This window comes from Theobroma cacao, chromosome 3 (assembly GCF_000208745.1).
Source record: "Theobroma cacao cultivar B97-61/B2 chromosome 3, Criollo_cocoa_genome_V2, whole genome shotgun sequence".
NCBI lineage: Eukaryota > Viridiplantae > Streptophyta > Magnoliopsida > Malvales > Malvaceae > Theobroma > Theobroma cacao.
In genome coordinates, this window is record NC_030852.1 from 2,119,594 (window position 1) to 2,134,259 (window position 14,666).

General features: G+C 34.0%; 2 protein-coding genes across 2 annotated transcripts; both read right to left on the reverse strand.

Annotated features, from left to right (window-relative positions):
• On the reverse strand, positions 59 to 8,065 carry LOC18604106 (serine/threonine-protein phosphatase 2A 65 kDa regulatory subunit A beta isoform). Its single transcript, XM_007036440.2, has 13 exons — positions 7,877 to 8,065; positions 7,076 to 7,490; positions 6,235 to 6,481; positions 5,446 to 5,558; positions 4,482 to 4,561; positions 4,041 to 4,182; positions 3,841 to 3,921; positions 3,105 to 3,209; positions 1,949 to 2,131; positions 1,428 to 1,520; positions 1,170 to 1,309; positions 1,012 to 1,078; positions 59 to 378 (listed from the first exon to the last, which is right to left on the reverse strand). The coding sequence occupies exons 2-13, from the start codon at positions 7,466 to 7,468 to the stop codon at positions 259 to 261; spliced, it is 1,764 nt and encodes a 587-aa protein (XP_007036502.1). The 5' UTR covers positions 7,469 to 7,490; positions 7,877 to 8,065; the 3' UTR covers positions 59 to 258.
• On the reverse strand, positions 10,792 to 14,514 carry LOC18604107 (aluminum-activated malate transporter 9). Its single transcript, XM_007036442.2, has 6 exons — positions 14,148 to 14,514; positions 13,108 to 13,245; positions 12,743 to 13,012; positions 12,514 to 12,650; positions 12,276 to 12,422; positions 10,792 to 11,484 (listed from the first exon to the last, which is right to left on the reverse strand). Exons 1-6 carry the CDS (start codon positions 14,512 to 14,514, stop codon positions 10,792 to 10,794), a joined length of 1,752 nt encoding a protein of 583 aa, XP_007036504.2.

Genomic DNA, 14,666 nt, shown 5'->3' on the forward strand with positions numbered 1-14,666 from the left:
TCCAGTATGTATGCATCAAGAATTTTGGTTAATTGTGATTATGAAGTATGAGACAGTATACCGAACCATTTTCTTTTGCAAGCAAGAAGAGCATCATAACAAAATATAAAGACTGTTTGACAAAAGGAGACTCAGCACCTCAAATAAGAAAATTACATATATCTGCAAGTGAGTTTTCAAATTTTTAAAGGGTAAAAATAAAATTTAAAAAAAAAAACCTGGAGGAGGGAAAAAAAAGGAAAAGACTAACGACATAATCTAGCTAGACATCATGACCTGATCACTTGATTCTAGGGCTTGGCCTGCGAAAAACCTGACATCAACATCGGGGTCCTCGCTCAATTCAACCAAGCATGGCCGGATTGTCTTCTCCACCACCTGTAATTGTTCAAGAACAATATCAAATTATCCAGTAACAAAGTAAATCAGTTATGACGATAAATGGCTTCTCCCATTGCAGTACTTCTAATGAGACAATAAGGCATCATTTTAGACAAATTGCATTTGAGGAAACATCAACCGACTAAAACGAACTCAGAGACGAGAAAAAAGAAGCAAGACAGGAGGAAAATAAATGAATCAAAACAAAAGGTGGCATCCCTATTAACATTACATGATTTCCATCCGGACCACATTTTTATTCTTTATGTGCTATACTAGTATATTTGGATAGGGAAAAAGAAAAGAAAAATGCGGAGGAAAGTAGGAGGAAACCCACAAAATTTACCTTAAGACGTAAACAAGACATGTTTTCCCTTTTTCTTTTCTTTTCCATATTTGTTTCATTTTCGATTTTCGTTTGACTTTTCTTTCACTTTCTTAAGATAACATTTTCTTTGTTAGAAAGAAATCTGGCGTAATCACAATTAAGGTGCTGTGAAACATCTACCACTTCTCAGCACTGAGGATAGATATTACACTAAGCACTTGACAAAATGGTTTTATTAAAAAAAATCAAATATTAGAACTCTACCACATAGAAATTACTAAAATGAGAATAAATTTACTCACAGATTGATCAACAATAGGAATTAGTGACTGCAACACCTTGGCAACATTAAATTTGATGTTAGGTACCCTGTATCATGCAATTTTTAGTCTCATAATCCAAGTCAAAGAATTCAAACAAATAACCTTTCAAATCAAACATCAGGATGCATCAGCATTACCTATCTTTTGAAGCATTAATAACCAAAGGCAGAAGATTTGAACAAATAATCTCTGGGCCCATAACAGGGGCAAGTAGAGAAATTGCATGTAAAATGGTCATCCGATACAGATAATGAGGGTTGTTAATCATGTCCAAAACCTGTAAACAGATTTCCAGAAAAAGACATTGAAAAAACATCTTCAGATATCTCCTTATCTATTCAATTAGAATTATAAAAAACAGGAACGAAATTATTGTTACACATAAGCAATCTAACCTGAGGAACTATGTGCTGCATTGCCCATTGTGGTCCAAATTCTTCTGCAAGGCGCTTCACATTATTAGCAGCAGCATCACGAATCGAATATACCTACAATGAATACCAATGCAGTTAGCAAAGTTTTTTCTGTAATGTTACAATATTTGGTTCCTAGTATCACCTCTTTACTGTTAACACATAAACAAAACCCAAAGCAAACAGAACAGCTGTTAGATATTGGTTTTTTCTAATATTCCAACAAAAATCATAGTATCAGAGAAGAAAAAAGCTTATACAAATTGCACAAGCATAATACTTCATGTACATGAACCTAACAACTAGGGGAAAACACAAACTGATTAGAACACAAAATCAGTAAGGCCAAAATCTAATTGTGAATTCTCAAATATGAAGGGAGCAATTCCAGATAGACATTCACATATATTTCATTATGAGATGATTAAACTGGGATAGAATCATAAAGAAAGAGGCACATAAACTCCATCGCTTTTTTTCCCCAATATTAAAGTTCTTTGCACCTTATCTTTTAACCATTGCATGCAGAGTGCACCAAGTTTGTCATCGAAAAAGCCAACACCCAACTGACTTGCCAATAAAGGTATGTATTCTATTATTGCAAGCCGAACCCTCCAGTGCCTATCCTCTGCAAGCTCCACTATTGCTGGCAATAGGGACTGGGACAGCAGATCAATTCCAATCACCTGCAATGATAGGCATATTAACCACGCTGCATTTGGATATATGAGAGAGATATTCACTAACTTGCTCATAGTAAGTAGTTTGTCCGACCACCGCACCAAATCAAATGATTAAAATAGCAAGACAATTATTTAAGGAAACTGCAGGTGATAACTGCAAGTCAAGTATTAATGTAATCAATGTCACATTGCCACTTCAACTTAGCTCAATTGCTAAGGGTGGGGCAGGGTGGAGTTTCAGTAGAGATCCTAGGTTCAAGCCTCAATGCTCTCATTTGCACCAAAAGCATAATCCATGGCACATCACCAAATCCAAACCTTGGAGATATGTTAGCTGGGAAGAAACTTGCATAATGCAACAGCAACAAGAAATGAACATCTTTATTCAAGAGGATTGACTGAGTATGGAGGAATTTCCACCATACTCATTTGAGATTGACGAACATGTATACACAAAGAAAGATGCATAAACATAGTGTAATGGCCTTATTTAGTCAGTCAATCAATCTAAAAGGCTTGTCTTTGCTTTGATACATTTTAAACTGTTCAAATTGACTGAAATGTTGACAATCTGAATCCCTTAAAACATAGGTTTTTGGCAAACAACTTTCACCAATTGCCCCAGTATGGTCAGACAAGTAACTTCATAATTATTGCAGTGAGACGGAATAGTCACTTTGTGGTGCTTCCTCCAGCAAGTAAAATAAAATCAAACTCTCAAACTTTAGTTTCAAAAAAGGAGAGTCTGAGATTGAGTTAGCAGTTAGTCCAGTCACAGGTCTCCTTTCACTTCTCAATTGAACATAGAAAATATAAAAAAACCTTTCATCCACCATCAATTTCCAAGCTAGTAGTTTGATAGAAACTGTTGGACAAAATTACCGAAAGATGGGAAAAAATAGAAATAGAAAATGAGCAAAAACGTCATTACTTTTCTTAATAAATCTTAACTGAGAACTAAAAAATTATAACAAACCTGGTTAACTTGATCGAGCTTGCTAATGATATTCAGTCTGACATCCGGAAATTCATCTTTCAGAAGAGAAAGAAATATGGGAAGCAATTGCTCTATGGTCGCATCCTAACAACCATCAGTGGAAATTACATTATATGCAAGGAAAAAAAATAAAAAAAGTTCTTTAAACAAAACAAAAGGAAAATATAGTTTGAAACATGTATAGCACGAATGTGATTTCAATTATAATGCAACAGAAAAATAGGAAGCAGTGACTTCTAGAATCGATAAGAGACCCAACAATAAAAAATCAACAAGACCTCTAAACTTATCCAGACAACATGAAATGATAATATTTTTCCCAAACGGACAATTGTTTGTGCATCTACCGTGCAATTGACGGAAAGAATGAAAAGCCAATGTCCCACATAAGTCTGAATAGAGCTTGTTATTAAAAAAAACACCAAGCTGTAGGAAATGTCTTTCCACTAATTAGGTACCCAGGCCCCCAGGTGGAACAATAATAGAGTCCTCAGTCAAAGAAATTGACAAATCCACATTATACTAACTTACATACTTGCAGCTAACATAAGGATGGCAAACCAGAAAATGTTGTCAGAACAGAAGATAAACATTTATTCAACAAATTAAACAGTTGTCCATGCCAACAAACATCGCATAACGTATGCCACTTCCACATAAACAAATAAATTTCATTAAAGGTGGACTACCCAAGCACAAGCCACAGAATGTTTACCTTCCCTAAAACAGGTGCCATTCCCATTATAACTGAAGCCAAAGCAGAACGAACATGCTGGGATGAATCTGTTGATAGTTCCTATAGTGGGCAATATTAACTAATTTAGACAGGACATAGCTAGAGCATGATAGCTAGATCACTGCCATAAATGTAGAAAAACCTTGGATGAAGTAGGCAATATTCCATGAGCATTTTACCTTGACACAAGGAAGAATATGCTGAATTGCTAGTTCTGGACTCAGAATTCGGCAAAACTTAGTTACTTTTCCAGCAGCAGCTATTCGTACTTCAGCTTCATTATCACGAAGTAAGCGAACATATGCAGGAACTAGGTCCGACCTAAACATGTAAACCTTATAATGTCATTTAATGATAAGCACCATCACTAAAAGAAAAACAACATTCAAAGTAAATGTAAGAATGTAACCAAAATCAGTTTTGAGTGGCCGAAGCAGGATAAACAACCTAAACCAATTGCATGAATTTCAGATATATAAAGAAGGAAACAAGCAATTCATCAATAGAGATCGGGAGAAACAGGAAAAAGGTAAAATAGAGGAGAGGGAAAACAGGTATAGCAATAGATGTTAGGAAGGCAACAAATATAATGATTTACGCCACCTGATTATAGAGATTACCTAGTAGGCTCTGGACCAACAGCTTCACACAGCTCATACAATTGATTTGCAACCATGTATCGGACACGCCAAGACTTATCCTAGAAGCCAAAGTAATACCATTTGAAAACAAATCACTCAAAATAATTTACCTAATAGCAGAATGGAAATGAGAGAAAAAGGCAAAGGGAAAAAAGTGAACTTAAAGAATAATAATTTCCAGTTTCATTTCATATCAAGAAGCAAGAAGAGCTAAATACTTTTGCTGAAAATTAACTAGAAACCATGCAAAAAGATTGCATCAAACACAAATACAAGATATACTTAAAAAAGTGAACAATAAAAACAAAACTTGTGAAAAATATAACATCTATAACCTTAGAGTTAGAGGTTAATCAATTTCTAGTAGGGTGAATCAAACCATTAGTTTTCAAGAACCTGGTAAAAACTAAACATATGAGACATCCCGATCGAGCAGTACAACACAAATCGAAGGCCCTCATAACAAAATGGACAAGATGCAGTTTGAGATGGAATCACAAACAGTGATAATCCATTTCATTCAGAGTATGCTGCAAATTTTTACAGATGCAAATGGTACTCTGCCAGCAAGATGGCAAAACATTGGACACACTAGTGCTTTTGAATACAGCTGGGACCGAGGAATGCTATGCGTCCAGAAAAAAAGTAGCTAAGTTTCATCTTCAACCTTAGTGTAAAAGCGTGAAAGAAATCCCCAACCTCCTCAATGGCTAGTTTCAGATAGACAAGGGGGAAAAAGGGCCGTTCATAAGTTTTCTAATTGCAAAGAGCTTAAACAACATATGCTGAAAATGTAGAACTCAAAGCAGAACAAGACCATAAAACAAAGTTTGCCCCAACCTACTCAAAAAGATGGGGAAACAATAACAAAATACAACAAGGATGGAGCAATCCTAGAGATCCTAACATATTTGTATCATAATATTGATCACACATAGCCTACCTGTGAGAAATTAACTATGACAGGGAGAATATGTGCCACACAATCTTGGGATTCCAACAACTTGCCAAGAGCTGCACAACCCTCAACGGCCAATAATCGAACAGAATCTTGATCTGCAGGGATGGAAATATAGGAGAAAAATAAACATTCAAACCCTACTATAAAGTATGAACTTAACAATAATAATGGAAAACTAAACATGCATTATACAATGCATACGTAAGAACGAACAACCATAGACAAGGGATTCATTTATTCTTTATAAAAATAAGATCTAAACCTCATGAAGTACATTATTAACCTTAGTTGTGCTTTAAACATGAAACACTAGAATAAATTTCACAGATTCTCTGATATAATTGTTTTAAAAGATTAGAGTAGAAAGATTAAAGGTAAAACATCTCTGCTGGTAAGTAAGACTGCTCAAAATCTACAATGATCTAGTTTTTTGGGTGACTTCCCATGAATTTTACAAAACTCTCTCTTTTAAAAAAAAAAAACACAAACTTTCCTTAGAAGTAGAAAGGAGCAGCGTGCTACCATTTTCCCAATTCCTCTTCCTTCCTACAAGTTTAAACCTACAACCACCCCCTCTAAAGGGAAGAAAAGCACCATAAGGCTACTAAACTCTCCCCATCATGAGAATCTTTTCTACCAGAATTGATTAAGCCAAATCACTTATGTTCATTAATGTAATACAATTTAAAGCATATATTCAACAATCATTTTATCAGAAAAATAGTACAATCAATATTTAAATAAAAAATATACATTACATAGTCTACATACCATCCTGTGTCAGATCATCAAACATAGACATGATGTCCACCTTCAAATGAGGTGCTTCTACAGTGGCAGCAAATTTTCCTAGATTTGTTGCAGCAGATCTCCTAACCATGGGCATGTCATCTTGGCAAAGCTGACTGTATATCGCTCTCAGTTCAGTTTTTAATGCATCCGGAGCACTTGGGTATGCAATATGAAACAAGCCACACGAGGAAACTCGAGCTGTAAACCACTCACCAGCAGCCAATCTCTTTATGTTTGAGACAATAACATTCAAAAGAAACGACAAAGTCATTCTATTTGTAGTGAGGTAAAACTAAATCAAGTATTAATTAGGATTACAACTACAAATAAATTTGAGCATATACTAAGGATAACACCATGCTCTGGTCACTGGGTCATAGGAATGATCATATTATATGTGGCACCTTATCCGAATGATAACAAGCCAGTAAAGAGGGCTGTGTATGTTAGTAGTTTGACAAACCAGCATAATAATACTAATTAGAGACACAAATCACATGAATGATGCAAGTGGACTTTCAAGCACTGTCTGGTTTATAGTGTTTTCAAGCATAACTTGAGAATGATTTTCTTCCACTAACAATCTTTTCACCAAACAAACATTAAAGCAAAAATCAATTTCCATATCAAATTCTTGTAGTTACTTGTTGCAATATTTTATCTCCTCTTTCCTAAGAAATAGACAAGGCAATAGAAATGCTATATCATGCTTCCACATTTCAAGGATTCAACTTCCCCATTGTATCTCAATAACCACATAAAACTATTTAAATTCAAATCTACAATAAATTTACATAAAGAAAAGAAAACAGAAACGAACCTTCACTAGTGGGATAAATGACTCAACCAAGTCCTGCTCCCTCATCTGAGCACCAATTCTACACAACGACTCCACAGCCTTATCCCTAACACAAGTTTCCTCAACAGTGCAAAGAGTCTCCAATGGGGGTAACAAAACATTAGCATATTCCAGACCTCCAACATAAGGAATAAAAACCCCCAATTCTTCAGCCATGGCAAGGAGAACTTCATCATCATCGTCATTGTTCTCACTCAGAAATGGAATCAATTCCTTCCGTGTCCTTTCTTCCCCTAGCGCACGTGCAATGGTAGAGAGCCTACGGATCGAGTTCAAACGCAGCTGGATGTCTTCATTCTTGAGCTCATCGATCAACACCGCGATGGGATACAAAGGCTCATCAATCATTGCCATGTTACCTCACAAGATCTTACAACTGAGAATAAAACAATAAACTCAAAAAATAATTATCTAATTCCATTTCAGAATTCAAAATTCTGAAAAGTAAAATTAAAGTTAAGAAACCCTAACAACACCCAAGTTAATCTTACACCTTTCCCTTCATTTCCTAAGCAACCAAACAGGAGCGTTAGACAGGAAGAGAAATTAACCACGCATTAATAGCAAAAAAAAAAATGGATCAAAGAAACTTCAATAAATGCCTAATGAAAGTGATCTAAATCAATAAACAAACCGAAAAGACATGAAAAATCTTTGTAACTTAAAATTGCAAGAGGTGAAAACGACCAGAGATGAGATCTATAATTCAGAAAATAATTTTCTTCCAACAGTGAAAAAAGAAAACAAGAAAAATCCAAGTACCTTTCGAGGGTTCGAAAGTCAAGTGCGGGCGTGTTGGAAGCTCGATCTGATCTGTAAGCGGAGAAAGAAAGAGAGACAAAGACAAGAGGGAACGATCTGTAAAAGCTTAGTAGATTTCTTAAATTTCGTTTTTTCTTTTTCTTTAATTTTTTATTTTTGTGATTGAATTTTGTGTAAAATTATCTCGACAGGCTAATAAAGTAATTACATCAATATTAAGACGGGTCTGTTTACCCGACCCGATATGTTTTGTTTTGCTTTACCATTTCTTTCTTTCTGCTTTTTTAGTAGGATACAATAATATATATATATATATATATATATAAGTGCGAATTCAAAAAATATATTGACAAAGATGACCATTTTTATTCATTATAATTTTAAATATACTTATTATTAATGCTAATAAAATTAATTCAATTTGTAACTAAAAATTTTATTTGCACTAATTGACTTTCATCAAAAATAATTTATTTAATTCTAATGATAATTAATAATTTATAAATTAAATATTACAAAATTTTAATTGTATATAATTGAAATATTCACTATGTTTAATATATATAATTATCTTTCTATTTTAATTATCATGTATTTATAACTAATTAATTTTGCACTTAAAAAAATTCACACGTAATGTACTATGATATCACATAAGTAAGAGATGAGTTTGTCTTGAGTATATAAATATGAGTCTTTCGCCATCTATTAGATATATTTTTTGGATTGAGAATGTAAGCTTGTCATTTATATCAAAACAGATCTGAATCTTCACTGATGTGAATCCCTTGTAAAAGATATAAAGATCAAAGTTTAAGGTTGTATAAAGTTGGGCTTAAGTTTCGATCTGTAACATTTGGTATCAGAGTAGACTTAAATCTTCACTGATATGAGATCTTCATGAGAGATACAAAGGTCGAACTAAACCTATACTAATGTAAAAGTCATTTTTCTCTATGAGTAAAAGAAAACCAATGCAACAGGACGTTACATAATTAGATGGAATAAAATGTCATGAATCTCACATTAATAAGAGTTAAGAGTAAATATATAAATATTGACCTACCACCATCTATCAAGCATGTCTTTTGAATTAAGAACGTGATTGGTAATTTATAAATTTATTTAAACTCTATTTTCAAAGTTTAAAATCGCATGAAGTTAGGTTTAAGTTTTAACCTGTAACACAATGCACATAATATTACGTATTAATTTATTTTAAAAATATTTACAATCAAATTAAACTTTTGTCATAAATTTTATGTATAAGTTTTTTCATTTAGAAAGAGGAGAGTCTAATCTAATTTTTTAAATAAAAATATATATATTTTACTATTAAATTACTAGTATATGCATAAATTTTTAAGTTTTATTATATAATTATATAACTATCGCATAAAGAACAATATTTGTAACAAAAATTTTTCCAAGAAATGCCTTTATGATATTTTTTATTACAGTATCATATTAAATACTTTTTTAATATATTAAAATTCATCGTATTAATTGTATTTAAGACAAGACTATTATGTACATATATAAATTAAAAAAGAAAATAATACAATGAATGAGTTTTTAACATAAAATAGTTATATAATAAAACTTATTTTTCTTTTCTTTCCACATAATAATATGAATTATACAAATTTTACTATTTTAGATTAATAATATTTGTAGTCAATGTAAACTATATATATTTTCCTAAACTTTTTTTTTTAAATGTTGTTGATTTTGATATTCCAATTAATTAATGTAAACTATGATATCATGTTCTTATGTTTATATTAAAGGTTTTTTTTTTTTTTGTAATTGAATGAGGAGAGATTCGAACCCTACCTTTATACAAAAGGATTATGCACCAACCATGTTTATATTAAAGATTGACTATCATAAAATTAATAAATATAGTAGGTGCTCCATCAATCTTACACAAGCCCATATTTATATATATGTATACATGTACACGCAGGCGCACGTGCACACACACACACACACACACATATATATATATATATATATATATATATAACACATTATCAAGCAAACATCAACCATGTATACATGTGTACATATTTGTATATGTGTGTGTGTGTATAACATAATCAAGCAGACAAGCACCAGCCAAGCCCAAGCCTGCTATTGCATCTCATTCCAATCGTTGATGCTTCTCCTATTCAGCAGACCCCAATAGGAATCCTATTGCTTCAGAACTTTTACAGGAGAGAACCAAGGACTTTTGCATCCATGTTCTTCTCTAGCAGTTATGTTTCCATGTAAGAAGAGACTGATAAAGCAATAAACATGAGCTGAACATTGGCACATTGATGCATAAGAGAATGTTATTAACTACTACTGCTAATCAACCAAAAGCCAACTCTTTTCATCTACCAAAACATATGATAAAACAGATATCAGAGGAATGGGATCAATGACAATGGAAATCGAATCATAATTGAAGCCACAACCTTGAAAGGATGACAGTTTCAGGTTTGAGTTATTCAAATTAGTAAAACAAAAACCATCTCCCATGATTTAATAGGGGACTAATTTTAAGTTGAGACTAAAGCAGTTAATATATATATATATATACTAGAGGTCAAATATTTACCCAACAGCCATGTATATTGTTGGTTTGGTTTCAGTTCTGCTGTGACAGCAATTTTGCCTTCCCATTCCATCAGATCCATTGTCATCAACATATAAAACATCATCTGAAGGAGACACTTCTTCAGCATAAATGCAGACATGTTGTTACATCCTGGCACCAGAAATCAGTGTCCACAACTTTCAGAACTTAGACTAATAAAATCCTGAACTGTTGAGGCCCACATCTTAAGTTGTAATTCCTGATTTAGGCACTGACCAATTCCGTATCTATCTTTTCTAATCTTTAACTAAGGTGTTATATGCCAATTCTAAAACTTCAGACATCTAAACAATCTGGAACAAAGGCCAATGGGCTGTCTTGCAGCTGCTGGTAGCTCATCAGGTTCCTTAAAGTTTGCTTTCTCACTCAACTCTTCAAATGCATCGACAACATTTTGCAGCCTTGCAACAAATTCAATCAAAAGTGAAGTAAATGTTGCCAATGACAATGCACTTGCATTCTCATATGTTTTTGACTCTTCCAATGGCACTGTATCAGCAATGAATGAAGTGCGTGCAGGCATTGATATCTGTTTCTTAAATAAGTCTTCAGATGATGATGCACCTGGAGGCACAGTGGGGTTGACACCCACATGGGTCTTCTGGCCATCCCAATTATTTGGTATAGTAACTGATCTGAGATCAAGTACTGCTTCACTGAGGGACTTATAACCCAGGACTTTGTGTTCTTCACTATCCAAGTTCAGTAAATCTTGAGGCTCTGCCGGACTCTCTGGTCGATTTCCAATTTCCCAACTCTCAGCATTGACAAGAAGGTATGATTTTCGGTCAACTTTGTTTTGCAACTCTTCTGCAGCGTCATGTACTTCATATAGTATGTCAATAGGACCTAATTTCTCCATCATTTTAACTTTGTTCCCTAGCTCACGCAACACTCTAGCACCTTCAGCACCTACCCTCTGAAGTTCAAGACGAAAGACTTGTCTCCGTTCAGGTGGAGCCTACACATACAAATGTTATAATTTAAAATACATGAAGTTTAAGGAAAATTACAAGCCCAACTCTTAAAAAAAAAAGTGACACGCAATGATAAGCACATTTCAATTGGGTAGCATTTGAATGGATAATTATCAATCAGAAAATTCTAATTGCCAATCATGATTCCTCGCAGAACAATTTCAATGTGGCATGTTGTCACTTCCAAGAAGGTTATTTCTACGATTCAATATTTGAATTCACAAAATCCTTTTCTCAAATATATCTTCTAAAAAGTTTGATAAGGGGGTTTTTAGCCATGGTTTAAACCAAATCTATGGTACAATTATGAACAGAGCAGAAGCATTTAGCAAAATTGTGCATGATGGCCATAAAGAGATTTAGATCAGATGAAAGTTACTAATCAAGTTGCATCACGAGCACACTTTACTAAGGCCACAGAGGAGTATTGTTCTCAGTGTCCAAACAAACAAAAGCACCACAAGAACCCAGTAGAATATTGTTATTGGAAAAATAAGACTGTTGTTCTGCTTTTCAAAAAAAAAAAAAACGCTGTTCTTCCTAAAGAACAGCTAAAAATGAAATTTTGGATGATAATAAATAGTAATTTTTTTTCCAGTGCTAAGCACAAATAAAAATTCACATGTAACCACTGCCAACTGAAAAAGGGAAAACCAATAACTTGAGGATCCTAGCGCCACACTGCTGTGGAACAAATAAACCCTGAGAATGGAAGGCACTTATAATCATATTGGGTAACCAATCGCATAACTTAGAGATAGGAAAGAATAACTACCTGTATTTCTGAAAGTATACAGCCATGCAATGCCATGACCATGAATGCACAATGCCTCAGTGCTCCACTTACTTTGGCATAATTCTTCCATGGATAACCAAATGACCTATAACGACCATGAGGTGGCTCCCAGATGGCAAAACCCATCTTGGCATTGAAAAAGAAAAAAGGGAATAAAGATGAGAATACTATCCTTTCAGGTAACAGGTGGAAAAACGTAACATAAGTGCAATAATACCAGAGCTTCCTCCTGACTGGAAGATTGTACAGCTGATCTGTAGCCATTGTAAACTGGGTCATCTGATGCTTGATAAGTTAGAATTTTGGAAGGGACTCTTTCATATTCAACACAGTTAAGGTAACCTTTAACACATCCTGATCAAAAGTGGAAGAAGACAAGAATGAGAAATGAGCCAGTACTTACAAAATTTGATGAGATAATTAGAAAACATTTTGTGCATATTAACCTTCTAAAGAAGTTGCCACACTCATAAAGTTTTTTGCCACCACATTGTGTAGATCCTCACCAGCCCAGATGGGGTAAATGCATATATTAACAACCAAACAAACACTGGCACCAAGTGCTATTAGCAAAAATCGTGTCACAGCTGTATGCAAGAAATCCCCTGTCCTATACCCAGAAACTGTTATGAAACAATATGTCAACAAGAACACTCGAAATCCATACTCGTAAGGCTTCATTGTTGGGTATAGTTTTGCATAAGTTGCAAAGAATCCTGGCAAGAGACAGCATGTCAGAGAACCCAGGTAACAACTCTTACAACTAATAGCATAAATATATGGCATAACAATGATGACCAGAAAACCAGACCTATGATAAAGATGCTAATAACTATAACAACTTCTTCCCACTCTCCAGCCAACTCTGACAATTCTGCCATACCCAGAGCAAGCCCTCCTGCCGATAATGTCCCCAGCCCACGGTTAAATCCTTTGCTAAGAGTTGCTCCTGCAGAAAAAAGGGTGACCACAAAAGTTGTAAAGAAAACAAAACACGTATTCCTTTATGCTAATAAGAGTAAATGTAAACAGGAAAGAAACAATGAACAAACAAAAAAATTAACTAAAATCTGGTCAAATCAAATGAAGCTTGACAGCTCAAACAGTATTTCGTGATTCCCGGTTTGACAGAATAAGACCATCTAATCAGTTCAGGCCTCCAGAAAAAGAAAATATTCTTGAATTTATTAGAATGCAACCAAACAATGAATAGGTTTTATTTACTTAGCCACAGTAATTATTACATACATTACACAACACATTTATAAATACACACGTGAACATACAAATGAAGATGAGCTCAGCCAGAAAAGAAAGAACAAAACAAAACCAATACAAGATCAATTCTCACAAGAACCAAATTTCTTCTGAGAGGTACTAACATGTTAATACAATAGTATAACAAAGACTACCTCAAGATAAAATTAAGTCTCTTTTTGTTTGCTGATTCTTTATTTTGGATGCAAAAGCACATAGAAGTAATATTTTTGAAGAATTAAAAAAATGTAATTAAAAATTTCTTAGAACAAAATATATAAAAAATTCATATCAGAATCGATGTTACATATAATTACTACTCTTTGTTTATTATTTATCAATTATGATTGTGTCTCATTTTTTAACAAGCAAAAACAAATAATAAAAGCAACAATCCAAATCAAAACCTCTAAACAATCCCAAAAACAAAAGAAAATTCTTAAAGAAAAAACTGCAGTCAAACATATTGAACAGCAATACAATAAATAAATAGTAGAATGACAGGAATTTACAATTATGAGTTATATGATTTATGACCCACATAAGGAAACTACTATTAAAAAAAAAACCCAAAAATAAGACCAACCAAATTACCTATACTGAATTCAAAGACGACGACGACAGTGAGAATAGCCCAAACAGAGTACTGGCTAAGCTCCTTGAAGGGTTCTTTTAAGAAAATAAGAAACGAAATAAGCATTAAGGCAAGACCCATCTTGGCTGAGAAAATAATCTTTCTGGGGTCCGATTTCCCCATCTGCCATGCCTCGCCTGCAACATCTTGAACATCTTTCCAGAACCCAGTTATTTTGTCGCTTATAAATCGGTAAGAAAAGCATCTCCATCCTTGCCCTTGCTCTTCTTCTCCTTCTTCGTAGGTGAATCCCAACACTGGATACCCCTTTGTTCTCTCCCTTTTCTCTAGCAGAGAGTACCTAAACGAACCCAACTTGGCAGCCATTGAGAAACGAGAACCAGGAATCTCGAGAATTCTAATCCTTTTCCATTTAAAACTGGAAGAGAATGCGTAGAAATCAGGTACGTGAAGAAAGATTAGATGAGAGATGAAGTATGAGGATTGACGATGGAAGTAGCGAAGTAAGACAAGGCGCC